Consider the following 25,676-nt stretch of genomic DNA (forward strand, 5'->3'; position numbering starts at 1 on the left):
AATCCTAACAACATAAATTTTAGTTTTAGCTTTACTCTCGTTTATTGGGAACAGCGTTCAGTCAGAGAGTGTATGCAACAAAGATGCCCTTATCCTTAATGCCGTTTTTAAAGTCACACCTCAAGCTTGTCTCAGAGTCTGCAAGTTCCTTCTATAACCAAGAGTCCTGGAATGTAGAGCATAACACATCCACAACGTTAATTGCCACGAAACCCCGATCATCACCATTGGCAATATTCTTCTCGAGTTTTACCAAAAGCGCTGCATCAGGCGACTTTTACACTCAGGGGGGAAAGGTGATCGAACATACGGTCGACCAGAAACCGAGCGGCCTTTTTGCCTCTGTACGTACAATCCAACAAAGGAACCTGTTTAAGGCCCAAGGACGCAAGGTCCATCACCTTGATATCCGGTTTAGCAACCATCATCCAGTCCCTGGCCCGGATATTCCCATGGGTCGCGGTCTAATAGAGCCAACCCATCTACTACAATCTCGCCTTGATTAGCTCGGAGTCCTTGACCCATTTGCCACCAATTGGACGTCCTCCACGCAAACCCGTCAATGCGATACCATCTTCGACAGGAGCGAACAATGGCAGTCCTGTTTGTGTAATGCCATAGTCACGAATCACCGCTTGACCTCGTGGCGACACAAGGTACAAGAAGAAATCACGTACGTGATTCGTCACCGAGAGATCCGCCTCTTTAATCACTGGTGAGAATGAGGCATAGCAACTGTTCATCAGAATGTGCCTTGGTCGAGTTGGTTCGAAGAAGATTGTACAGTTGGAAATGGTGCCAAGTCCAGTCTGTCGCAAGACCGTTGACCGATCAGTCAGGAAGTAGGCGCCTGCGACATCAGCCTCCTTGAGAGCTTCTGATGGCGATAGCAAGCTTGTCTTGTACCAGGATGATGTTGTCGCTTGGTCTTCCCACGGCTTTCGGCCGACCAAAGACCAAATTTCGCGTTCTTTCCACATAGTGGCAGAATGGTCGGCACGGCTGTGGAACAAGCAGCCTGAGGCAGCGATCTTCTCAAAGGCATCAGTTATAGATGCTGCAGATGTCAGTCCCGCAGGGTCTGATAGGGGCCCTGCTAGGCAGAAGTGGTCGTGGAATACGCATCCAGCCGTATATGACCATCCCTCAGCCTGGGCTAGGGCTTCTTGGTCGCGTTCATAAGTCAAAGCGAAGTCAATGAAGCCATTGAGTAACGCCAGCTGTGTATTGCGGGAGTGGTTACATATCCACTCAATCAGGCCATCTTTGCCTCGAGACTTTAAATAGTCTTGGGCAAGTTCTTTGACCAAGCCAGTGGCACCTGCACCACCATTCCTACATGAATGACAATTGTCAGTAATTTGTCAGACAAAGGATCAGATGGATACCTAGGTAGCTGAACGAGGAGGAGGGGGGAAGAAATCGCTGTCCGACCAAAGTCTGACATACCCGATTCGAAGCAATACCTCTCCAGCTTCGCCATATTGTTCAAGAGGATTTGCATCAATCTCTCCGTGCGAGACAATGGCAGTCGGGCGTGATGATGTCATGACGTCAGTTCCAAAAAAACGAACAATGTTGCGTTGATTTTTGACAGGGCCAGTCGTTTGGGCGGCAATAAAGTCACTGTGATTATTAAAGATGTTTTGCGATAGTTTATCGTTTCATGAAAATGAGCTACCAGGCATTCTCGCCGATTGAGTTGGCCATTATGACGGTAAACGAAGTGGGAGATTATCATATTCCTCAGTAGCCTATAGCCTAGCCCCGCATTAGTAACTAAATTGGTGACCACCAACACTTCCCGGCATAGTAACCTCGGGCAATTGCCGCCACGGCAATTGACGGCAATTGAGTGAAGACTTGTGGTCAAGAGCTTGAATTAATAGAGAGAACTTGGAACTGTCTATTAGTTTTTACTCTGCCTCTGGCTTTGGCTTGCTTAACCTATACATCAAACCGATTGCTTTTTGAAGCCACTTAGTACCTATTCAATAATTATCTACTGTTGAAGTATGGAGTCTGTATATATTGTTGAGAATGCGTAGGGATATATTGCGCATATGGACGTGGCTTTAATGTTGAAATATATATATATATATATTAGACTAAGATGTATAGATACTTATTTAAGAGTCCTGTAAACTTTTGGCAATACATAAGTAACATTTATCTTCTCGAGGTGATTGAGTTTACTTACCCTATATACTAAGCGCCCAAAACTAGTCTATAATTAGCACTTCTCCACTACAACCCCTGTGCAGCATCACAAACCCATCGTAATTGGACAGTGTCGCCCCTTTTTAGCGCGTCAGTCAGATTCTCCAGCCATCGCGTTATGGGAACCGACGCTGGGCATCAAGAAAAACCCAAGTCCTGGAGACCTCACAAGCACCTTGATCGGACTATTCTCGATAAGACACAAGACACAAAATATATCCCTTGAAATGTCCTCAACAGGTGTACCAGACCCAAGTTCTGGTGGAAGCAGTGACGACAACACGGAGCTCATTATTGCCGTGGTTGCGCTGGTCATCTCCGTCTTGGCCTTTGTCATCGCGATTCTGCAGGCTCTGCAGCAGTATCTCGCCACAGCCACCGGTTTCTCGTCATGCAGTGAGGCTGTCATAGGAAAATGGGCTCAATTTGCTCGGCGCCGGATGATCTGGTCCGAGTTCCGTTTCGAGGTCCAGTTTGAGGCTCCTGTCATTTTCGTCGCTAAGCCCGGCAACACCAGGGGACCACTGGGTGATGATGCCCTGGCCAAGGACGAAAGCAAAAAGATCATTCGCCTCGATGGCGGAAACGACAATTTCAAGTACACAGATACTGTCAAGGAATTCGACAACGAGTACAAGCAGAGCACGCAGCGCATCATTCACACGGCTGATAACGAAAAGGCTACCTGGTATGGCTTGCTCATGGCTATTGTCAGGATGGAGAAAGAATCTCGCGAGTGGCAGGGCAAGAAGTCAGCCGAGTGGGTTAAAGCGGCTGGTCCACGCCCACCAATCGATACTGAAGAGCCTAATGCTCATCACTCGCTAGTTGTCTGCATGCAGAGAAAGAGGCGTACGTGGGATAGCATGCCCAAAGACTTTGCTAAACCTTATGCCACAACTACAATATCGCATCTTGTTGAGATTGCAGGAATGCTGGGCATTCATTGGAGGAAATTTGATCTCAATACCGACCAGTATCGCGGTCAGGGCAACGGGTTTGTTCTATATGGCTCATACACGGATGGTCTTGGTATCACCTTTAACTTTCAGAAGCAAGGACCAACCTGGTTCGAAAAGAACCGTGTGATCCCTAACTACAATGTCAAGCAGCTATGCTTCGGAATGGCCCCGACTATCTTCAACCAGGAGAAGAAAGTCTATGCCGACGAGGCCAAGGGAGCTGAGAGTCTTCAGCTGGGAAGTCTGGCTGAGATTGCAAAGACGCTCGTGGTGCTTGGGTGTGATATCAACACAGTCAACTACTTCCGAAAGCCTGACCAAGCACGCCACACTCACCTGTTTGCGGGTAAGTTGCCCTTTATCGGGTTGATCGAAGATAAAGCTGACCTTGAATAGTTCCATTCGAGATCCTCGGCATGGTCGGAGAAATGCTTCATTTGAAGGGCACCGTCTTCCGTATGCTTCCTAACCCGACCGTTTTCTACTGGGATCCCAGCTCCTTTTCTCTGTCAGCCCTCATGACGGAATTCATCAACAGTTTGCGGCCTCTCCATGAAACAGCCTTGAAGGATAGTGAACAGGTAAGAAAAATACTCAAGTGGGCAGAAGCAGACGAAAAGTTTCCGCTCCTGCGAACAGAAGGATCCACGCTTGATGTTTTTGGCGAAGATATTAATGGTGCAAACTTGGTCAATCACCTCAACAATCTCCGATCTGGAGTCGAGTTATGCGATGAGTATTTTGGCAGGATGAAGAAACCTGGATTGTCCATGATCAAGAGAGTTGTGCGCATGCATATCCAAGAGGTCATGGGTATTCTACACGAGAAGAACGAAGCCGACGATAACATGAAGAACGAAGACGATGACAAAGCTCTTGACGATGCACCAATCACCATCCACGACATTGATTCGGCGCCAGGTGAAGACAAAGAGACCCTCCTGATTCAAATGTACTTTGACCGCGTTCGACAAAACGTCGTCCGTAATCTCAGCAAACAGGGCCTACTAAGCAAGCGTATGAAGGCAAGACAAGATTCCTTTGTCTCTGAAGATGACATTAGTGCAACTCGTCCTAAGAACGGAAGGTTCGGGGACAAGGAGCTCAATGAAGCCTGGTGCGTACTTATGTTCCGCATGCTGTGCTGGTTGCAATTGCACGACTTCCACAAAATGGATATTCACATCAGCAAAAGCGATGCATACGCGAGTCGCATCCCGGTTTATATTGTATGATAGCTGTGTAAGAATACCAATCTCTTTTTGCTACACAGATCAATCGACGTAAGTCCAGACATTTCGAGCCCTGACTAAAGGGGCTTAGGCTATTTGTGTTAGGAACTCGCCATTGTGAACAAAGCAAGCTTCGTAACACCTGGCTGGTCTTGGACCCACGAGACGCTGCCAGTGCCACTAATTCAGCTGTTTCAACGAGCCATTCGCTCCGACCCTCGGATCTCGAGACAAGTCCAGTAAACTTCTGTATCATGCTGATGACTGACGCGTTCTTCTCTTGAGACATGGGTCGTGCCGAGAAAATGAGATCTGCAAAGCCAGTCTCTGTTACAGGTCTGCAGCCATAGTGATCTTGGCTAGCAGATCAACACGTCCTAATCGAAGAGCCATATCCGCACCGTAGTTCTCTTTCTATACTTTTGAGGAATATACAAATACGAAGGCCAGTGGAACTCGAGGCGAACAGGTACCCAGTAGTGGCCAGGAAGGCAATCAGGAAGTCGATGTTGTTGGAGGAATGTCAAGCAATCCTGTCGTTTCATCAGGCCACTTCCAGCTAGGATTCGCAACAAACCCAACCTATTACTTGGAACTGCAATTAATCGCGCAGTGCGTTACGTGTAATGGAAAGTGCCAATTTCGGTAAACGTTTCATATGGAGCAATCGAACTATGGAGAAGTCAATGCAAATTATTTGGCTCGTACTTTGGACAGTTTGTCTTGTTGGAGACATTGCACTGGTTCCACGCATGCGGATAGTGCGGAACTAGCTTCTGAAATAAGCTTTGGGCCCCTGGACTATTCACCTGGCGGTCAAATAAATGCACTACCACGATTTAACTTTGTCCACCCTTTCATATTAATGCATTGCAGCGATTGTCTCGATCGTATTCACGAGCGACCGGCAAGTCAAAATATAACCAGATACTGCTATGTCCGCCATGATACACGATCAAGCCGACCCGGAGCAATAAACGGTTTCTACTAAAGACTCCCAATAGAATGGTTGCCTCAATTATAGTTCAAGCTGACCTCATCCTGGACCACTTCCAATACTACAACGCGTATTACACTGTCGATCTATGGATACACATACGAGTCAGTGGCTCATGCCAGGAAATGTCGGTAGCTTACGAAAACGCAATGTTTGATATTGGGTATATCGTATTAAAGTCTAATCACTATGGAAAATACACTGCTTCATAATCGGTATAGACTTAGAGTATAGCAGGCAAGCCATAGATAGTATAGAGAGAGCAGTTAAAGCAAGGAGGTATACTATTATAGTACACTCAGTAGAGAGAAGTATCATGTCAATACTAAAACAGAGAACAACTAAGTCCCAGAATCCACATAATAGAGTTGGAGTTATTTCAAGATGGTCATGTTGATAACAGGTATATTGATACACAGGGGGTGAGAGCCAATACATCTTGTTCATTACTCCATCAAACGTGGGTCGATTTACATAATTGAAAGCTTGGATGGCTTTGTCTACCGAGTAGCAGTACAATACATGTTAATGTGTCCCACATAATCTCAAAGTACTACCTATAAATGCCCACCTCCATCCATTCGCAAGATTTATTCATCTGCTATTGTTCGCTAAGAAGCTCTTTGTAGCCACGTCTTTTCTCCTGTACAACCTCCATAAACCTACCTACAACCCATGTTTTCAAAGTAGGTCCTTGGGGACTGAATCTTGCCCCTCTAAGTACTGACGGTTTAGCTAGACTTAAGCACATACACGATGAAGTTATCTGCTATCGGTCTCTTTTTCGGTCTCTTCGCCATGGCCAGCGCAAAATGTTACAACTGCTTCTATGCAAGCGGTTCGCCTCCTTGCGGTGCATGCCCCAAGGTCATCAACGGTGGATGCGGTGGCTGCATTGGCGGTTGTCCTGCTGCGGAGGGTGGAACTTCAGCTTTTCAAGAAGTGCCCTGTTAGACAAGCCTGGTGGCAATACAATTATAAGGAGAACTTTTGAATCATTATTAAGATAGAAAGTTGAATTAATAAAAGACGATCCAGACTTGGTCAAGAATAAAATGTGTCTGGTGATAGATCACCGCCTTGAGATTCTAGCCACGTTTCCGCTTTATGAAATATGAGTTGTCTAATCTTCCGCCAATGACATAAGGTCTTCAATTGTTACCGCAGCTATGCGACTGCTCAACTGCCAGCAATTAGTCCCTGGACGATAGGTGACGGCTATGTCACCAATATCCTTGTGCAGTAACCTCATTAGTGAACTATACCTATTTAGGAAGTGCGAATCGCATCTTTACTTCGATGATGAGCTCCCACTTGTCAAAGAACCAGCCGTTTGCCGGTGGAACGCACTGAATGTCTAAATGTGACCAAGTATGCCCTTTTCAAGCTTTTTATATAACAGGATGCAGGGACATTTCAGTCGTTCCAACCCGGGTCTTCTCCACGAAGCATCATACGTCTACAGAGAATGGGTTCAAGGAGCGTCTGGCAATACCTTTGCGGTCACTGATCCCGGTAGCGGTATTCTTGGGCTACTTGCCCTGATAATGCAGCTCAAGATGTCGACAACCCAGTCCAATCTTCTTAAAAGGGCCTTTTTAAGTACAGGCTGCTCACTGCATGCAAAAAGGTCTACCTGCTACTAGAATGGCATCAATTAATTGGCGATGCTAAAGAAGACCTTATAAAACTTCTTACCTACAAAACTGAAAAGACTCTTATTGAAGCTCGTAGAGAGATTGACTATTCTCTAGGCTTTGCTTAGTGGTTTAGTGGAGAAGCTAAATAAATCTAAGGCTTAATTAGGGCGTCTACTAATGCAGAAAGAAGAGTGCTTGCAATTAAGCAGTCTATTGGCATAACTGTTACTTTTAGCCCTATAGAACTTCCTAATTACTCTAGTTATAAAAAAGGCAAGTGCAGTGTTTATTGCTAGGTGCTATATAATCGTTAAACCGTTACCTGAAACGCCTCTGTCTTGCTTGGCCTTAGCAGATCTAGCTACTGAAGCTGGATTACTAGCAGACATATTTAACGTTCTAACAACTTCTTTAGAAAATACCCCTGCTCTTTCCGTGGCCTTATGTACTTATCCTTTAAATATAAAAGTAAACCATACAGGCAGCACTAGGGTGAGTAAATTTATTGCTGGTTTTTATATTTAGAATCTTAAAAAGTGCACACTTGAACTTGGTGGAAACTGTCCTGTTGTTGTCTTTAACCTTGCTGGTATTAACTAAGACATCAGTCAGATTATGGCATTAAAGTGGAGGAATGTAGGCCAAGCATGTACTACGGCAAACCGAGTTTATATTCAAGCCGGCATCTATGAGAAATTTGCCACCGCCTTCTCGGAGCAGCCTAGCAAGTTCAAGATAGGTCACGGCGATGATTCTGTTAATAGCTTCGCAGCTGCCGCTGCGTTTGCCGGTCATCAGAAGGCTGAATCGCAAGTCAAGAATGCTCTTGAGAACGGTTTTAAGCTCAGAACTGGATTAGGAAGACCTCTTGTATTGACTTTGTTGGGAGACACTAGCCAGTTCATGGAGCCAGCGGTTCTTACCGAAATAACACAGGATATGGAGATGGCCACGGAGGGAACCTTTGGTCCAGTTTACGGCCTCTTCAAGTTTGAAACAGAGGAACAGGCTGTGACGTGGGCCAACGACACCAGCCTGGGTCTTGCAAGCTATGTGTTTACTAAGAATTCGGACCGTTTGTGGAGGTAGCTTGAGAATCTAGAGGTAGGTATGTTTGGCTTGGTAAGTGGAAGCGGTATCCTTCCATATTACAGTCCCTTAGGAACTGACATACTATAGAATACAGGAAATGGCTCTGCCGCGGATAATCCCCTTGTAGGTATTAAACAGTCTGGTTACGAGAAGGAAAGTGGTAAAGATGTTACTGTAACAGAAGCATTTGTCGAAAAGAATGGGACTTTGACAGTTATGTAGTAATTTTGATGGGTTACAATAAATGCCGTGATGTGCTGGATATGTGTCACTTAGTTATATCTTTCCCATTTTAAGTTTGTACTCGAATGAAGTTGACAGAAAAATATGCATACTCGAGTTTTTAAAGATCCAGTACGATTGGCGAATAAATAGTACTTCAAGTAAGTTAGAACTAGCTATAGAGTATATGTTGAATATACTATTGCCAGCCAGGAGGCCTATGCCTCCACTGGCCCCCTCAGGACGGCTGCATTCAATGGGAGGGTCTCCAATCCAGGAACTGTAGGCGGCAGATCGTCTGAAAAACTCCATAAACAACATGTACACACCAGGAACGTTAATTGCAGAGCTTAATGCAATCTAACATTGTGTTAATACTGTTATGTGTTTCCTTAGGATCACGTAAGTTATGGTCTGCGGTGAAGTTAGTTTTTTGAGTTCATGAAGCGAGTTGTTGCCTACATCGATGGCACCAGAACTTATACTGCTTTCCACCAATAATTCCATACTTGCCATGCTGACCAGGGCCTTGATATCTAACGTCAGATGCCAATGGAGCATGTAATAGGGACCTTTTACTTACAGCTGGATGCAATGAGCTCCTTAGCCAGGGTAGAGTCGGCAGCACAGCCAGCAGAATGTTTATGGCATGTAGCCAATTCTTCCCGGTGCGTAGTCAATTGCTCGTTTAAGAAAGCCTCGCGTGCAAGACCAGACTCCTTGTCCTCATGGAATGCAGTCACTTCTTCCCGATGGGAGGTCAACTGCTCCTGCAGGGACGATTCGCGTGCAAGGCAAAACTTGTTGTCCTCCTCGCAGGTCGTAGGGAAAGGATCCTTCTCGTCGGGGTCTCTCGGGAATGGTTCATCTTCAACCTTGACCATAAAGATAGTGCCCGAGATTTTGCCTTCCTTTTCTCCTTCCATATCAGCAACGAGGCATTGCTTCTTGTCAATATGGTAAGTGGAGGCAATGGCGCTAACGTTCATGGCCAGCGTCGCACAGTCTTGGGCAGAATCAATCTCTTTATAGAGAGTTCATACACGATAGTAGTCACAATGGTACTTAACTACATAGTTGGGGCCAATTATCTCTTCATGGCCTTCCACACAAGTGGCTAAGGCCAATAGTAAGAATGGCCTGGTTTATATAGAAGTTTCTAGGCTGGCTTCCTTTATTGTAAACGACCCATTTTTGGCTAATATAACTGTTATCTAATCCCATCTTGCTAATATAACTGCTGTCTTAAATCCCGTCTTACTGTGAGGGAACAGGCTGTGGAACCGGTTCGTAGACCAAAGCGGCAGCCGGGAACGGTCCTGTCTCTTTCTACTCCTACTCGTGGATAGGCTTGCAAAAGAGTGGAGAGTTTGCAGTAAATGATGTCCATTTTTAGCGTGCGACACGTTTTTCCATGTTGGGCTTAAGTTATCATACCATACCCTACCCACAACCAACCGCAATTCGTGTTCCAAGATCTACCGAGCGCGGTTAAATGGAAGAGATGCCTGGGAGGGTATTTGGATTGACAAGGAACAAGTGTGACTCTGATAGGTAAGTCCTTCCCTCTGCCTTTCTTCTTAAGAGTAGTTACTTCATATGGTATATTTACTTGGGGTGGCCACAGAATTTTAAATGACAAGATATGCTTTCGGTAGAGTTGAACTCGACTTGACGCTGTGGGATCCATAAATACTCGTCGGGTAAGGAGGAGGTGCGCCACCCAGTAAAAGCATGCATTGGGCGTACTCAGATGGTCATCTTGCGACGAGGTGCAATGGCCAGACAAGCAGCTATTTGATCGAGCAGCTACACTCAGTGGCATCGGATGCTTTCGTCATCCCCAGTCTCGCATAGTCGTTTCCAGTTGATACGCTTCAGCGAGCCGTACATCGTTCTCCAACTCAGCATCGGCGGCCAATATCGATATCTTTGCCCAAAAAGAAAGTACAGACTGAGGGCAGCTAGTGAGCTCGCGCAAAGATGGCCCATAAACACCGGCTTCCTCATGCTGCTAATACAAGACGAGGGATGCGGGTGCAAGGGGGTTTCGGCGTCGCAAGAGAGACATGATGACGTTGATCATAGCAAATCGCTGCCCCAAGAAGCGTGAGTAGAATTCTTCAGGCATCAACGACCAATTTGAACGCATCCCGAAGATATGTGTCAGTCGCGAGGCTACAAGTCATAACTTCCGAAGCAATGTGGATAAGGTGGGTAGCAAGATTGACTTCTCTTAGAGATAGGACCGAGAAGGGATGGTTCTTTATGTGTACAAATGACCGTTCCCCGGTATTGGAAAGTCGGAGATATCGCTCCATACTCCACACCGATCTCAAAGCTTGCGACCGACGCTCTTCCATGACTCTTAAGTCACCTATGCAATAGTTGTACATATTTGCAGCCGACAGATACAAGAAGGTATGTAACAGCAGTGGATATGAGATGGAGACTCTACAAAGCTCATGAAACGGGTTCTCAGGGCTATCGAGAGGTTGGATCCGAGGAGAAGCATCGGTCACAACTGGCAAGAGAGAATGTCAAGTCCAGTAGGTAGACAGTTGAGTTTCATGAAACTGACAATAGTTCAACGCAATTTCCTCAGTGCAAGTTGGAAGCCTTGATGTCAGCGGCCCTAAGCTGTGCTGAAAGGTCCTAGTGGTACCAAATACGAGACGGGCACTAGATCTTGATACATCGGCCTCAGGTTGGCTTTCAATGATTTCCAAAGAAGTATCGGCGTCACTTAGGAAAGAATGTCACTCCAATTTCTCGCTTGTGCTGTCGCCTGTAGCTGTTATGTAACTATTGCATTGTGCAGATGACGTTGTAGTGTCCTCATCTATCACAAATTCATCAACCAATTACCATCAAACTGCATGTTTAAAAGGTATCGATATACAAACTCATATCGCTATTGCATTGGTTCAATCCCCGAAACCCTGTGGTGAAGACATTTGCTGCCTTGTAGTGACATGGCTCATAGAAGACAAGACCGCCTGCGAACATTCTAAAGTTGGTATGGGTCTTTGACGAGGGACATCTCGGTGGTCAGTTCCCAACGACCGAGGCCGGCTGTCTTTTTGGTAAGGGGCCGGGCCTAGGTTTGGGTTTCGGCCTTAGGTGAGACTCTGGGTTTCGTTTTGACCCTGGTTCAAGACTTGGCGGCTGACATCGCTTTGTTGTGCATCTTGAGTCGGGCGCGAATGCGCTGCGGTCGACCTCGACTTGAATATTTTTTTTTTTTTTTTTTTCACCTCTCGTCTCGATCAATCCTGTTGATCCCTCCGTTGAATGAAGTATTGGGAAGAACAAACACGCCGTTGACCGCCGCCCAATAAAATTCGCTTATGTAGTCGTGCAGCCTGATTTTTGCCATAGCGTATAGACAGGTCGCTTCTCATCACATTCTCTATGAGGCTTTCTGCAGGTTAAGCAACCTAGTGAGCCAATTGGCCTGGTAATAATACATGCAATCAGACAAAAAGAAGGGACAGCTGTCTTAGATAACAGGTTATAGGACTGAGAATGCCATAAAGTCATAAGCCAAGCTGTGCTACTAATGCATCAATCATTACCACGTTTAATATATCTCATTGCTAGATCAATTCAGATCGGCCAATACAACGATGGCAGGGACTTTGCCCAGGTGTTATCTTTTAAATACAGCCTGCTGTGTGTTCACGTGCATACCTGTATTAGTTTGCCTCGGCAGTTGGCTCAATAGTGCACTACCTTGCATGTTAACAGCTTGGGTTGCTGATCCGGTATGGAATCTACTCCCTAGTCTCGCCCTGTACCAAGTTTTCGTATCATTTTTAAAGTTAGTTTTGCTTACTAGTGGCTGGCTCCGAGCTCACAGTCTCTCTACTGCATAGAATTGCTGTTGCGCTCGAGCCTCGGCTAGATTCCGTGTCGCAAACTAGACCTAATTCTGAAAAGCGAACCAGATGGTAGCTTCTAAATAATTTCGCGTTGCCTGCATTTTGCGCATGCTACTTTCCACTGCGTCATCATGCGAAGCCATGATCTGATTTTAATGGTTTTGCACTTCAAATGCTGAGGTGTAGAGGGCGGATTGTTGCTAGGACCTCTTAACAACCATTGCCCTCATATTCATCCCGCAGTATAAAAGGCCATCCATTTCCGACAAGTTTCCACTTTGATCATATTGTTCAATATGAAAATTACAATCTGCCTTGAAAATTGAATTGATCAACATGGAAGCCCAAAAATACAGCAGACCCTCGCAAGCACAAAAGCCACAGCGGCCCACCAAACTGGTGTTGGCCCTACGAGCACTTGTCCTTGGAGTCACAGTCGCCGGGATCGTCGTATCCTCTATCCCTGCCCCGAAGAACTTTATTGCAATTGGAATACTAGGACCAGCTGTAAGTAGACATATCATAACCAGCTTCTGACCTTCTATGTATTAACAACTTAGTTTGTCACGACTTTCTGCTGGTCAGCTATAGAAATTCTGTACCCTCTGGTCAGGATCTTCCCGCCTGCCTATGTGTCATTCCGTATTCTTATCGACTGCTTTATTGTAATTGGCTCGATAATCTGCCTGATATGCTTTGGTCTATTCCGGGATTGGTGGCCAGGGGGTAGTGCCCTCAGTTCAGAAGACGCGCCTTTGGCTCGAGAGATACTATTCCAAGCAGCTCTGGGACTCGCCTGCGCCTCGACGTAAGTTGTGTACCAATCCAGCAGTAGATGACTTGCTAACTCTTTACTCAGAGTTCTTGAGATCGTAATCTGCATCACTCAACTTTTGGAAAAATAGTTGGTAGCCAAGAGTTGAAAGGATATAATCAGGTTGGCTTAAGATATGTAGGTAGTAATTGTACTACAGCCCCAATTTATGAAATACTCTTAAACCCGCTTCTCAGCCCTCTTGATACGTAGTATGTATCTGCTAGAACAATACTAAATAGACTTTATACAGAAGTATGAGATTCCCTATCAAGAGCATATGTGGCGTAAGTCGCCACGGCGTTGTCAAAACAGATACCACTTCAGGTATTAACCACAGAACCCAAGTGTCTGATGAGTCTATGTCCACTTTCCACCACCATCAATGATCTTCCAGGATATAGTTCGAGGAAAATGCACTGAATCGCCTTATGACTCGCACTACACGAAGGTGGTGCAGAGCTCCTGGTCCGGCCCACGCTGGGTATTTGCGTCTATTTACCCATCCTCGGGGAGCTAATAAGCATCCAACCTTGATATGGAGTGTCAAGATAAACTCAGCAAACAATATCCTAAACCTATCCTAAACTTAAACCAAATTACCTAAGTCTTCTTATCACTTAGGATCAAGGCCATGAGTTTTTTCTCTCCCCTAGCCCAAGTCAAGGACGGTTGATCCAGCGATAACTTTCCATGCATCGCATCATTCCAGGCAAGCTCTTGGGCTTCTTTGTCAAGGTCGACGGAGTTTCCGGTGCGAGGAAGGCTCGGTCTTACTGTTCAGCAAACCGCTTATCTCTTTTCTAGATTTATAATAAATCCTATCGCTGACTTGAGGCTGATGCTCACATTGCAGACAGAGCTGTCAGACGCGTTGTGCTCAGCGAAAGCCGGTCCGTTACAATGCAGGTTATGGAATGATACAGGCCTGCTGAGACCTTCTTTAGATCCAGTTTATACCATAGATACGGGAAGGCCATCAATTTCCTCGACTGTAAACCGTTCTCTTCCCGATACCTTCGTTTCATGGATGACCATCAAGACAGATTTGAATACTGGGTGGATGTCATGGGTTCTGCTCAAAGTCATCTACAAATCCTCTCGTGGCTGTCCCGATGGAGTAGGGAAAGGCGGAACAGATAATCTCTGAAGCATCTCAGATGTGATGCCTCTGAAGGTATCAGACGAGAAACTTTAAATGAGCTACTGATGAAATTGCGAGATATCCGCAAGCGTTGGTTGTATGTCCCTATTATGATACCTAAACATGATGGATTTAGCAATGTAGTGACCATGCTCTATATCAGACTCATATGGCTTGAACCAATGACGATAAAGCCAGGGGTCGAGAGAGTTCAAGACACCGCCACTAGCTCTGTCTGATTATATCCTGTCTGGGTAACAGAGATACATCGCGACAGACTTGTTATGACAGTTGGAACAATGTTGAAGACTTTAGTAGCCAAGGCCTCATTTTACGCTGTCTCTACTGACTGGAACTTCGCAGTATAAAGGTTGTTGAACGAACCGCGCCCAGACATTCTCCCGGTGCTCTTTTCCTTGAGTCCACGCAGCTAGTGGAGGATCTGGTCTCTGTCTGCGAAGGGTCGTGGTAACTCTAGCGCAAGATCTGATGCGACAACACGATCATATTCCTCGGCTACTGTGGCCATCAACGTCGACGGGTTATGTGGATGACATCCTCTGCCTTTTGCGGATGGTAAGGATGAGATTCGGAAGACATGGCGCTGGCTTCATGTTGACGGGTGATGAGTGAAATTTAGAAAAGCATGAGGACGAAAACAAGGGGCCGAGACACAATTATAGGTGAAAATCTGGAAGCCAAACTTAATTTCATTCCCATTCAAAGTTGCTTGAAAACTCTAATATTAAAGACTGCTTATTCATGTATCTGGCTCAGCAATACAGGACAGTGAGCAAGTGAGAGTCTCAGTTACAGCGAAATCTGATCGAACCTTAATCTGACATTTCTCACACAATTATTTGCAATCCCCAGATCAATGTTTACTTGCCAGGCAGCCTACTTAAAACGACTGGCGAGTCTCGGGGGACTATTTATATCATGTGACTGGTTCACTGGCGACAATGAAGGTTACTCAATTTAGATCCGTGTCTAGCCTAGACATGCATGTTGCTTTGTCCATAATTTCAGCCTGTGGCATCTCAACGAAACATACCAAGTCTTCTCACTTGAGCAAGTATTGTCTTCAATGCTAAGTTCATTTTAAATTGGGACGTTGTTGACCTCAAGATACAAAATCCAATTCCCAATTGGGAGAAGCACATCCTGTTGTTCCGTTCTCGCTGGTTAGTAGTACCTTATGAAACATTACAAAATTTGTAGAAACTTGAAGGAAAGCTATGATAGGACTTGAAGAGCATTCTGCAAAGCCCCTTTCTCATCTTCCTTACACTTCGGAATCTCCTCCTCAAGTGCCAATCGGAGTTTCTGACGCACTTCCTTCCAAGCAGGGCCTCCCTTGTCTGTAGCAAGTTGGTCGAGAAGAAGCTTAAGAATAAAGGGAGAGCGTGGAATCTTTAGCGTTTCTACCAAGTTTGTCACCTGTGAAGACAATGCAACCGGATCGGTTAGGTCTTCGCGGGTCACCTTTGGTGTTTGTGTTTTAGAATCCCTGATTTGCGCTGTTAGTAAGGTCCGCCGCTCGCGTAATGCCGCTGATGTGGTGTCTCGAGTACGCTGCTGCTTTTCCTCGAACCTCGACGGGGAGATGTGTTTATTATTTCGGTAGCCGTCGAGGTTAGTCCCAAGAGCGTAGGCCCTACGGCTTGTAGCAGCCATGCTGTCGTAAGTCCATTCCATTGATTTGGTACGTGCGTCGACTTTCTGTCTCATGCCGATCGGAACTTCAAATGTGCCAGTAGTGGCTGTTGGCTCAGCCCGGGGTATAGATCCCGTCTTCCACGTGCGGCAAAGCTCATGCTCGTATTTTCGTTGTTCTTCCAATGACACGGGATCCTTGTTCGAAAGACCAGACATGGCCAGTTCGCGTCCCATTGGGCCAGTAACCACAGGCCAAGAAGTCTTTTGGATGGGTGGTTGACCTGGGATAGGGCTGGGAGTCCAATCCGGGGCTTGGTAGGTATTTTCAGGCTTCAAGGCCTTTGACTTTGCTCCGTCGGATTCCCATAAGTTAACAACCTTGGTGGACGAAGGGCCAGACGTGAGTACATACGATGTTGTTCTACGCGGAGTCCAAGCTGATTCGCCAGCCATAATTCTTTGTACCAATAGGTTAATGAATGTCTGGCAATTTCTGTTAAAGACGCTATAGTTTTCGTAAAGCTCATGTGTACATAGAGTGGTGGCTTCAATAACAGTAAGTAACACTTGTACTATCCAACTTCTTTCCACCGTGGTTGAGAACCTACCACATTGAACAATTGAGTCATTGTCCCAGCTTGTGAACTTCCTTGTCTTCTCATACTTGATGCCTGCTTGCGGCTCAGTTTCTTCACGCCTTTGTCGCGTACGATGAAGAACAATAATTCCGTCGTCCGAGCTCCGTCCGAGCTCTACACAGAGTCCTTGGCGGGTTTGGACATCTTGTTCGGTCTCGACGTATATCCCCCAATGCTGTATAGATGAGGCTTTTATATACCGCCCAAGATAAGCAGAGCCGGAGATGGGCACAGGTGTCCCAGCTGGGACTGTGAATATCGTAATATGTCGCAATGTGTTTTTCTGAGGTTCCATCTTGTTCGACATGGACGATGGGTGGTGATAATCTTCATGGTTCGCTACTCTTGGCAGAATATGTCCCTCATTTATTTACCATCTGTCAGCCAGATTGCGGCCCAAGGTCGTACAAGCCACAACGTTAGGTCTCGAACCAATCATGGGGGCAGCAAGCTCAGGCCTCGAAAGCTGTTGAATTCGACAGCCTTGTTTCATGGGCGCCTCAGGCATGTCGACTGACATCACGGCCTTGACCTCTCGCATCAGGCTCTGCTCATAGAATGGGGTTTAACGACGATCTTCCCTCAAATATGACCAACCATGTCGCGGACTAAGCTAAATTACATTCTTCAATCTTCCATGACCCGTATGGGGAACACGACTCGTCGTCTCTGGGCGTTAGCCTCCAGGACCGTTGAGACAGGCTACTCACCCTGGGGAGTCTGGGAATGCACAGCCAAGAACTTGCTCCAAGCGCCACAGTCGCAACAGAATGAAGTCTTCCAGCATTTCCTCCATACCAAGCAACGAGAACTCGAGATAGTAATAATATCCGTATGTCTGACCTGTCATAAGGATTCGACCCAGCATTATCTAAATATTTTCTGATTATGTAGAGTGTTCTAGTTGCTACCCTCGTCGGCAGCTTGATGTCGTGGAATTGGTTTCCAGTTCCTCCATACACTGCAAAGATTGCCATGCTTTGTGCACTTATCCATGCGCTTCTAGGCACCTCAATCGCCACACAGCAGTTCTTGATTATGGCGCAAATCTCAATCAGCCCGCAACGTAACAAGGCGTTACTATGTGCAATTCTAGGATCAGATGCTAGTAGTTTCGCCTCTCCGATGCCTCGACCAAGGCGCCTGACATCTGTCTCTTGGCAGGCACCTACGATGCTACTAGGAAACAGCATAGTGTTTCTGCTTGTCGGGATTGCAATCCACATATATGACGCTGCCCGAAGTGCTGGAATTTGGGGGGCTGATATGGTAACAGCGCTTTGCTTTACTATATCGTTGATCTTTGCAGTCACTACATACTTTATTCATTGGGTTGCACTATATTGGGTTGTTAATGCTGAGCTACAGGCCTAACTAGGATGTACAATATTTGAAGAATTTCCTCCATGATATGAATAGTTAAGCCTCACTTTCAGCCGCACGCTCCTCAATGCCGTCATCCTCCATCTTCAAGGTGTAAGCCCTGCCATATGCATTCTGAGGGTCACGCTTCTCGAAACCATCGTCCTTCATCTTCAGTGTGTAAGCCTTGCCATATGTATTCTGAGGATCGCGCTTCTCAAAACCATCATCCTTCATCTTGAGAGTATAGGCCTTGCCATACGTGTTTCTCTGGGGCTCACGCTTGTCAAGATCGTCTTCCAAGATGTACTTGACCCCGTAGCCAGGAGGCGAAACGGGATTCGCCTCTCTCTCAGCAATTTCATTGCCTAGACCAAAATTTAACTAATGTTTCTTCCTAGGCATACTACAACGTACCAGGAATGGGACTTGCAATTGCAAAGCTGCATAGTGCAGCGGTGCTGAGGATCTGGGATAACTTCATTGTGGCTCGGTCTGCTAGGAACTGCTGTATTGTGAGACTTGATTTTCCTCTTCAGCTGCATCTTGTACAGGATGATTCCAGTATTAAATACAACACTCTGTCGTCCGCTCTTTCACGCAGATCGTATATTTGTCCAAATCGGTGACTGCTTGGAACGGAAGGTCATTTTGTTGCGGGGTAGATAAGGTGTATTATCCAACAGATTTCATCCATTAGTGTGCATACACAGATGTTCTTGTATCAATACGTCACTCTGTATCTCTTTTTGGTGTAGAGTGGTGATGCCGGAGTCCAAAGGCATCACGTCAAAAGAAGCCGTCTTACCGGAACTCGGCATCTATCTTCAAAAGTACCCACTTTGATATCTTGTTGGGAAACCCGAGATCTGTCTCGGATTGCTGTGCCGGATTGATCGGCACCTTGCACCAAAAGTACCTTTGATATTCTGCTTAGGGAAGGTGATTTTGTTTTGGCCCCCAGATTTGATGATGATAACAAAATGCAACACGACCTTGGTGATAAAGCAATCCCATTGCTCGAGTTTCAGCGCAATTTTCAAGTATTCAATCTCTTACAAAACTGAGAGTTGACTCAGTTATTTCTACCTTTTCAGTCTACTTGCCAGCGAATCTATGAACATAGCCAAGATCATGTCACTCAAAGAAGACAGAGGTTCTGATGAGAGCCTTCTAGGCAGTGACAGAGAGAGTGATGAGATCGAGTGGACTCGACCAATTCAGCGACAGAACTGGAGACGATATGCTTGGGTAATTCTCAACCTTCTCCTCTTTCTGTTATCTCTCGGTCTTTTTGTCGCTGCCTCCTCCAGGTTCAGCTCGGAGTCCGAGATGGACTACATCCGCAAGACGTCCTTTTACTGTGAGCTTCCATCCGCTCCTCACAATGCTGACGCTCGATTAACTTCTCTTACAGCTCCTGTCTTGGACTCAATCAACTTCAAGATGAGGCCTATTGAGACAGAGGGTGGCTTGTTCGAAGCAAAGAATCCGTCCAAGTGGCGCAACTCTCTCAAGCCTGATCCCGAGGTCGATGATGCATGGGAAGATCTTGAGATCATCCGTGTTTTCCCCATCACTGAGTCCGAGGTTCGCCGACTAGGCAAAGATCCAGAGCTTCTCGTCAAGTTCCCCCAAGAGTACGGTCTTGGTGATAATGCCTACATGGCGCAAATCGACATGTTTCATCAAATACACTGTCTCAACCTTCTGCGACACCTAGCTTGGGCCGAGTATAACCGCAATGGCACGGCAAAGAAGCCTTTCAGCGACTTGCATTGGATTCATGTCAGCCATTGCACTGACATATTGATGCAGAACCTCATGTGCAACGGAAATTTGGACATCATCACCTTCAACTGGGTTGAGACCCAGTCGAATCCATTTCCAGACTTTGCTGTCAACCATCAGTGTAGGGATTTTGATGCGATATATGAATGGCAGGATAAACACTCGGTGCCAAAAGAATGGGGGCGGAATGTCACTCGGCCAGCTGGCGCAAAGCAGATTCCAATTAGCGAAGAATATTATCGTATATATGGGATCGAGAAGCCGCAAGTATCTACAACACCATAGCTACACTAAAGCATTCAATCCCAATTTGATTAACACTTCTTCGAGACTCCTGAGGCCCTTCTCGCCACTTGAAGATTAATACATAATGCCGCGGAGGCTCCTGGTGTAGGATGACTCAGTCCCTGAGGTATGAGGCCCCAATTGTTCATCGGCATCCGCTGCGCTTCGAGCTCAAGCAGACCTTTCGGTGACCCCCATTCTTTGGCGAAGAACCAGACACAAACTGGCAACATCCTATCCTCCTCACGCATTTCTCTTCAATGAGAATAGCCACCGCATGTGCTGTGTTATACGTGACATCTGGAGCAGAACGATAGGGTCCGACTCTCAGTCTGCAACCACCATGAATAGCGGCAAGTCTCGTATCTCCTATGTTTATCTTGCTCTTTAGCATATTACGGATGAGCTGCTGGCAATCTGACTGGGACGCGAGATAGTTGGCGCGGTCGCAGTTTATCTTGAACGTCGCACGTTTGGCAAGGTTCTCGTCCGGAGTCGCTTCCACAATCGCCTTGATGAGCTCTGAGTGGGTATCTTCGCTGCTGGTACTGGCATAAAAGGCAACGGCTTCAGCGTATTGAACAGGAGCATTGACCTTGTAGCCGGCTGCATCTTCCTTGATGATATCCAAAATGGTGTCATTTGTATCTTGGGTGATACCATCCTGGACGTCTCCCTCCATGTGGAATCTTGCCCATATTGCATCGCCATATCTCTTACTCTGGATAGCTTCAACGTATCTGCTAGACCAAGGCTCGATCAATGGCAGCATGGAAGTGTTTTGAAGAACATCGTTGATGGGGATATCCAAAAAGAGCTGTTCTGGCAGGTGGGACGAGTTTGTCTTTGCAACAGCATGCTGTGCAGTAAGCATAAGAGTTATAGTCAGAAGTTGAGAAAGCATCTTTCGGTTTGAAGAAAATGATGATGATTGTTTGGCGACTTGGGCAAGATATGAATCGGCCTATTCCAGTATATTTATACATGGGACAATTGTTGGTCGGAAATTCAGACAATTTCCTTCTCGACTTACTTGTATCATACGACAAGGGCTCATGGTAGTGAACGTGATGATATGCTGTTGGTTGTTAGTTACTTGTAAGCTTTGCCGCAATCCTTCGGCTAGGATTGAGATGTTGGCTCGTGAGTAACAAGGGTGAGTAAATCCCGCAGAGAACATAACAGAAAATCTTTCGCATCATAAGCAAACAACAAAAATAAAAGCTCTAACATCACTCGCGATTTGGTGCTGACATGTTAGAGAGGGGGACACATATTGTGCAAATGGTGAGTGACCTACTTTATCAGGTTGTTATTAAGATTAAGTATTAAACACCTTGAGTCTATCTGTATTAATATTGAGCTTATCTTATCCGAGGCTGTTTAACATAATCACTGCATTTAATCGTATCAGCAGTGCCTATACGAGACCTACCGTGCGATGTTTGCATGAATGCCGTAAAGTTCTGAGACTCTGTTGGTCCGCATTATGTGTTGGTTGTGATATGTATGTTCTGACCGCCCCCAAAAGCCTGTATTACTTCATTTTATTGGCTGGATTGGACACGTGCCATTCTCAAATGCCGACGCATCCGAGTTTTCGTTCATCTGAGCATGTTATCTCAACCAAGTGAAAGTTTTTGACGTTGGCTTTCGTGACTGAGCAAGGACACATCCTCGTATTTCATGTTATGAGACTATGGGCTGTAGTCGGGCCGTTGTACACATAATGACTCCTCTTCAAAAGGTCCCACGGCTCATCTGGCCTCCCCTGCTTGCTTGAACCGCCTCATCCTCTCTCTCCGCGCCTTCAGTCGCGAGGGTCCATCCTGCCAGTATCAAAGATTATCTTGAGTACCTCTGGGTGCCCGTCCGCACTACTAGTCGTTCGGTAGAGCTCCAGAGCCTCTGCGTATAGTCCTGGTTCGTTCATCTTCGCCTCAACTGCATCTTCCCTGATTTGATCAAGCACCGTGATGTCAGGATTCGGGCCTTGGCCAATGATCAACCCATCCTCTACCCCTCCCTCGATGCAGTAGCGAGCCCAAATGGCGTCGCCGTATCGTTGCTCTCGAATTGAATCGACATACATAGTCTTCCATGGCTCGACAAAGGTCACCATTGTCTGAGTAAATACCTCATGAATTGAAATGTCAAGGAACAGCTCCTCGACTGGGTGCATAATAACAGCGTCGCTCATTTCGGAACTGGTTTCTGTCAATATGCCACAAAATCAAGGAAGGGCTATAGCCTACGGTGATTTATTTGGTAAACCTTGATAATAGCAAATGTGATAAAAACGATAATGAGGTTGATAAAATGTGAGAACGAACCGTAAGGGCAAGTACAATAATGGATTCGTCTTGCTAGGGAGATTGATGAGAGGGTGGCGACGAAACAATTTGTGAGATGGGGGTGCCTGCTGCTTTTATCTTAGTGAGCAATCAGGCAACGGGCTGCAGTTGGCGAATGGTAGGGTTTTTGCTGTAATTGGGTGAAATCTCTTAACATCTCAGACCTTGCTTCTCGTAGCTTCACGAGGCTTATAGCGCATATACAAACCCAAGCGCCTATATGTCAGATGAAATGAGATTGAACAACAGGCACAGTACGCATAACCAGCCTTTAAGGTCATGGAATACAGCAATACTTTCTGCAAGCAAGCCTATTTATATAGTAGGTGTCACTTTTGTTAAGAGCGGGGTATTAACTACATCGAAATCAAAGCGCCAATTAAGACATAAAGATCACAAATCGAGGCTTTGTAGCTTATTTATTATGCTTATAGTCTATGATTAGTGTAGAAGGCTACTTATTATAGCGATATAGAGGTTCCTACTCTGGAAAGGAAATACTAAATTCCACTTGCTAATTACAAAGCAATCTGTACTGTCTTTGACATGCTAGGAGTGCCCTGCGGCGACATGACAAAGAGGTAGTAATAGCCAGGCAGAAGGATACCATTATCCTTGGGTAGCTTGACCGTATACTGGTTGCCCTTGACTTGGAAGTCGGTAAGAGGGACACGCCTTTGATCGCTGTTGACTGAGTGTGTAGCGCTTCCCATACGAACAAGAGACATCTTGACCTTGCCAGAAGTGTTTGTGACGCTGAACTTGAGAGTGCTGCCCGCTTTGACAGGCTTCTGGGCAAGGTTCTGGATGACGGGACGCTTAGCGATGGAGCCATCCTTGTTGAACAGGTAAGGAGGCTGGAAGATCTCTCCATCAGCGTGGTCAGCTGTCTTGTCGCAGCCAGCAGTTGAACCACCAATCTTGGCAACGTAGCAGAGACCACCGCCACCAATAAACACGGTAGCATCAGGCAACAGGATTGAGACAGAGTGGTAGTTGCGGGGAACAGCTTGAGGCGCAAGCTGAGTCCACTTGTTGGTGGCAGGGTTGTAGAGCTCAGGGACCAGGATACCATCGGTGTTGGTGAAGACCATTGCCTTGCGTTGACCTCCAGTCACAAGAACAGTTCCATCAGGAAGAACGACAGCATTACCGAAGCCACGAGGGAAGGCCATATCGGCAACACGCTTGACAGAAGCAGGCTTGTAAGGTGCTCCAATGGTGGTGATATGAGCACGCTTGTTGGCATCACTTGCGGTGTAGTCCTGGGCACCACCAGCTGACAGAATCTTACCAGCAACGGCATCGTACATGACAAAGATACCGCACATAGCATCGGCGTTATCTCTCTTACCAGACTTGACGATTGATCCCTTTTGCTTGGTGCCATACCAATGCTGCTCCTTGCTGGGGCCGGCTTGGAAGACACTGCCGTCTTTCCAACCAAAGAGCCAAGCGTGGTTATCCTCACGCCAGATTCCCTCTCGATCTTTGGTGAGCATAGGCTTGACATCGGCTCCAGGCAGCATGGTCCACTTGTTAGCCTTGGGGTCGTAGACTTCACCATTCTTTCCCTCGCGGGGGCCGGAGTAAGCTCCTCCAATAGTGAAGACTCTTCCATCAGAAAGAATTGTGGAAGTCTGGTAGCCACGAGGGATTTTCATGTCTGGTCCTCGAGTGAAAGAGTTGGTCTTGGGGTTGTAGAGTGTCACAGCCTCGGCATCGGAACCACCCTGAATCAAGATGCGTCCATCAGCGAGTTGACTCATTCCAGGGCAGAACATATCATGGTGAGTATCGGCGACCTCTCGCTGTCCGACAGCACCTGAAGGAAGGTCGAGAACTCCAAATTGGGTGCGGCCAGAGGCACCACCGAAGGCGTCAGCGCCCCAAGATGAGAAGAAAAGAAGTTGCTGCGACTGAGGGAACTGGGGAACAACATAGGCGGCAACGGGAATGACAGGGAGACGGATGAGATCGGACCATTTGCCTTGAGTTGCAGGCTTAGACTCGACTGGGGAGTGAACAACGCTGTATCGCTTGCTCTGCACCCAAAAGAGCGACGCCTTGGGCTCGGTCTCCTTGATGTGACAGACCTTCTCCTGCTTGTCGTAGACGGCTTTCTTGCATGTCTTGATACCGGAGCAAATATCGGCACATGCAGCAAGAGAAGCGCAGTTGTTGGTCATTCGGGATGTCGGGCCGACGTAGTCGCTGTTGTGGCAGACGTTGAAGGTCTTGCCACCCTTGGAGCGGTAGTTGTTGGTTGGGTTGGGGCAACGAGAGATGAAGACTCCTTCGTTGATGTTCTTGACGCGAATCGTGTCGAATTTGGCGTCTGACGCCCAGTTCATCTGAGCCTCGTTGGCGTTGTCCTTGACGTGGCAGATGCGGTTTCGCTTATCGTATACAGCCTTGACGCATCGGGGGTCCTTGCTGCAGATTTCGGCACAAGCATTGGTAGATTTGATGTCCCGGGCGACCTTGAGACTGCCTCCACCGTATCGATAGTCGGTATTGCGGCAAATGGTGTACTCGGTGCCGGTCTTGGATGTCCACGATGCTTCTTTCGATGGGCACTGCGTGAGAGCGGCAGAAGAGAATGGAGTAATTAGTAGGGCTGCTAGAGCCACGAATGGAAGTTGAACCATCTTGGCTCAAATGGGAGATTTGGAGTGTAATGTCGATACCGAAGGAGTGTTTATCGTAGTTGTCGAGTCAGCGAAAGATTATTAGTCGAATGAATGGTGTAACTATTAATTATCGAGAACCACGAAAAGAAAACGAATGACGATTCACCAATTAACGAGTGTCTGAATGAAACAAATGTCGAAATAGGAAAAACGAAAGAAAGACTCAGATAGCGAGTGCAGAGAGGAATGGTCCTGTCTGGAGCTAGCAGAATAAAGAAGACCGGGCAAAGCTTTTATGTTTCAAGCTTAAAAGGTTACCTCAATGAACCATGTAGCCACGATCTCAGCTGTGGCTATGTTTAGACCCAGAAACCCTGGCCGTATGGACGGAATTCTCGTTCCCTGCCCTGTCGATTCTCCCCTTTCTGGTGGAGCTACCGGTACCTGACACTAACCTAAGCAAAACTAAGCCAAACCAGGCTCTCGGACCCACGCCCAAGCGCCGCCAAGCAGTTTGTAGACGAAATACGAGGCCTGGAATACTACATCAGCGGTTATGTCCGTTTGTTCAGGGTCCTACACGCTGGGAGAAAAAGGGATGATGCCATTATTGCTGGATCAGCTATAGCCTTAAGACTCAGATTAGTTCCCGCTGAGGTTGCTCTGTGCGTGGGTATGCAGCTAAATCGACAGATACAGTTAAACATCCTAGACATTGAGGTGATATCCTTTTAGTATTATAGAGAA

General features: G+C 46.5%; 12 protein-coding genes across 12 annotated transcripts; 5 read left to right on the forward strand and 7 right to left on the reverse strand.

Moving 5' to 3' along the window:
* Positions 1-485: 485 nt before the first annotated feature.
* On the reverse strand, positions 486-1,550 carry FMAN_09804 (uncharacterized protein; the record flags this gene model as incomplete). Its single annotated transcript, XM_041820407.1, has 2 exons — positions 486-1,335; positions 1,450-1,550. The coding sequence occupies 2 exons, from the start codon at positions 1,548-1,550 to the stop codon at positions 486-488; spliced, it is 951 nt and encodes a 316-aa protein (XP_041686290.1).
* Positions 1,551-2,447: 897 nt separating this feature from the next.
* FMAN_09805 (putative Modin) lies at positions 2,448-4,417 on the forward strand (the record flags this gene model as incomplete). Its single annotated transcript, XM_041820408.1, has 2 exons — positions 2,448-3,528; positions 3,579-4,417. 2 exons carry the CDS (start codon positions 2,448-2,450, stop codon positions 4,415-4,417), a joined length of 1,920 nt encoding a protein of 639 aa, XP_041686291.1.
* Positions 4,418-7,666: 3,249 nt separating this feature from the next.
* FMAN_09806 (uncharacterized protein) lies at positions 7,667-8,140 on the forward strand (the record flags this gene model as incomplete). The annotated part of the gene is made up of 1 exon (XM_041820409.1): positions 7,667-8,140. One exon carries the CDS (start codon positions 7,667-7,669, stop codon positions 8,138-8,140), a length of 474 nt encoding a protein of 157 aa, XP_041686292.1.
* A 562-nt stretch (positions 8,141-8,702) lies between these two features.
* Positions 8,703-9,291, reverse strand: FMAN_09807 (uncharacterized protein; the record flags this gene model as incomplete). Its single annotated transcript, XM_041820410.1, has 3 exons — positions 8,703-8,779; positions 8,828-8,893; positions 8,949-9,291. 3 exons carry the CDS (start codon positions 9,289-9,291, stop codon positions 8,703-8,705), a joined length of 486 nt encoding a protein of 161 aa, XP_041686293.1.
* Positions 9,292-12,585: 3,294 nt separating this feature from the next.
* FMAN_09808 (uncharacterized protein) lies at positions 12,586-13,154 on the forward strand (the record flags this gene model as incomplete). The annotated part of the gene is made up of 3 exons (XM_041820411.1): positions 12,586-12,756; positions 12,810-13,057; positions 13,109-13,154. 3 exons carry the CDS (start codon positions 12,586-12,588, stop codon positions 13,152-13,154), a joined length of 465 nt encoding a protein of 154 aa, XP_041686294.1.
* A 2,289-nt stretch (positions 13,155-15,443) lies between these two features.
* On the reverse strand, positions 15,444-16,799 carry FMAN_09809 (uncharacterized protein; the record flags this gene model as incomplete). The annotated part of the gene is made up of 1 exon (XM_041820413.1): positions 15,444-16,799. The coding sequence occupies one exon, from the start codon at positions 16,797-16,799 to the stop codon at positions 15,444-15,446; it is 1,356 nt and encodes a 451-aa protein (XP_041686295.1).
* Positions 16,800-17,102: 303 nt separating this feature from the next.
* Positions 17,103-17,878, forward strand: FMAN_09810 (uncharacterized protein; the record flags this gene model as incomplete). The annotated part of the gene is made up of 2 exons (XM_041820414.1): positions 17,103-17,336; positions 17,399-17,878. 2 exons carry the CDS (start codon positions 17,103-17,105, stop codon positions 17,876-17,878), a joined length of 714 nt encoding a protein of 237 aa, XP_041686296.1.
* Positions 17,879-17,923: 45 nt separating this feature from the next.
* On the reverse strand, positions 17,924-18,350 carry FMAN_09811 (uncharacterized protein; the record flags this gene model as incomplete). The annotated part of the gene is made up of 2 exons (XM_041820415.1): positions 17,924-18,234; positions 18,284-18,350. 2 exons carry the CDS (start codon positions 18,348-18,350, stop codon positions 17,924-17,926), a joined length of 378 nt encoding a protein of 125 aa, XP_041686297.1.
* Positions 18,351-19,000: 650 nt separating this feature from the next.
* Positions 19,001-19,942, forward strand: FMAN_09812 (uncharacterized protein; the record flags this gene model as incomplete). The annotated part of the gene is made up of 2 exons (XM_041820416.1): positions 19,001-19,229; positions 19,284-19,942. The coding sequence occupies 2 exons, from the start codon at positions 19,001-19,003 to the stop codon at positions 19,940-19,942; spliced, it is 888 nt and encodes a 295-aa protein (XP_041686298.1).
* A 145-nt stretch (positions 19,943-20,087) lies between these two features.
* FMAN_09813 (uncharacterized protein) lies at positions 20,088-20,846 on the reverse strand (the record flags this gene model as incomplete). The annotated part of the gene is made up of 1 exon (XM_041820417.1): positions 20,088-20,846. The coding sequence occupies one exon, from the start codon at positions 20,844-20,846 to the stop codon at positions 20,088-20,090; it is 759 nt and encodes a 252-aa protein (XP_041686299.1).
* Positions 20,847-21,752: 906 nt separating this feature from the next.
* On the reverse strand, positions 21,753-22,142 carry FMAN_09814 (uncharacterized protein; the record flags this gene model as incomplete). Its single annotated transcript, XM_041820418.1, has 1 exon — positions 21,753-22,142. One exon carries the CDS (start codon positions 22,140-22,142, stop codon positions 21,753-21,755), a length of 390 nt encoding a protein of 129 aa, XP_041686300.1.
* Positions 22,143-22,814: 672 nt separating this feature from the next.
* Positions 22,815-24,947, reverse strand: FMAN_09815 (uncharacterized protein; the record flags this gene model as incomplete). The annotated part of the gene is made up of 1 exon (XM_041820419.1): positions 22,815-24,947. The coding sequence occupies one exon, from the start codon at positions 24,945-24,947 to the stop codon at positions 22,815-22,817; it is 2,133 nt and encodes a 710-aa protein (XP_041686301.1).
* Positions 24,948-25,676: the final 729 nt, after the last annotated feature.

Source organism: Fusarium mangiferae (genome assembly GCF_900044065.1).
Source record: "Fusarium mangiferae strain MRC7560 genome assembly, contig: FMAN_scaffold011, whole genome shotgun sequence".
Taxonomy (NCBI): domain Eukaryota; kingdom Fungi; phylum Ascomycota; class Sordariomycetes; order Hypocreales; family Nectriaceae; genus Fusarium; species Fusarium mangiferae.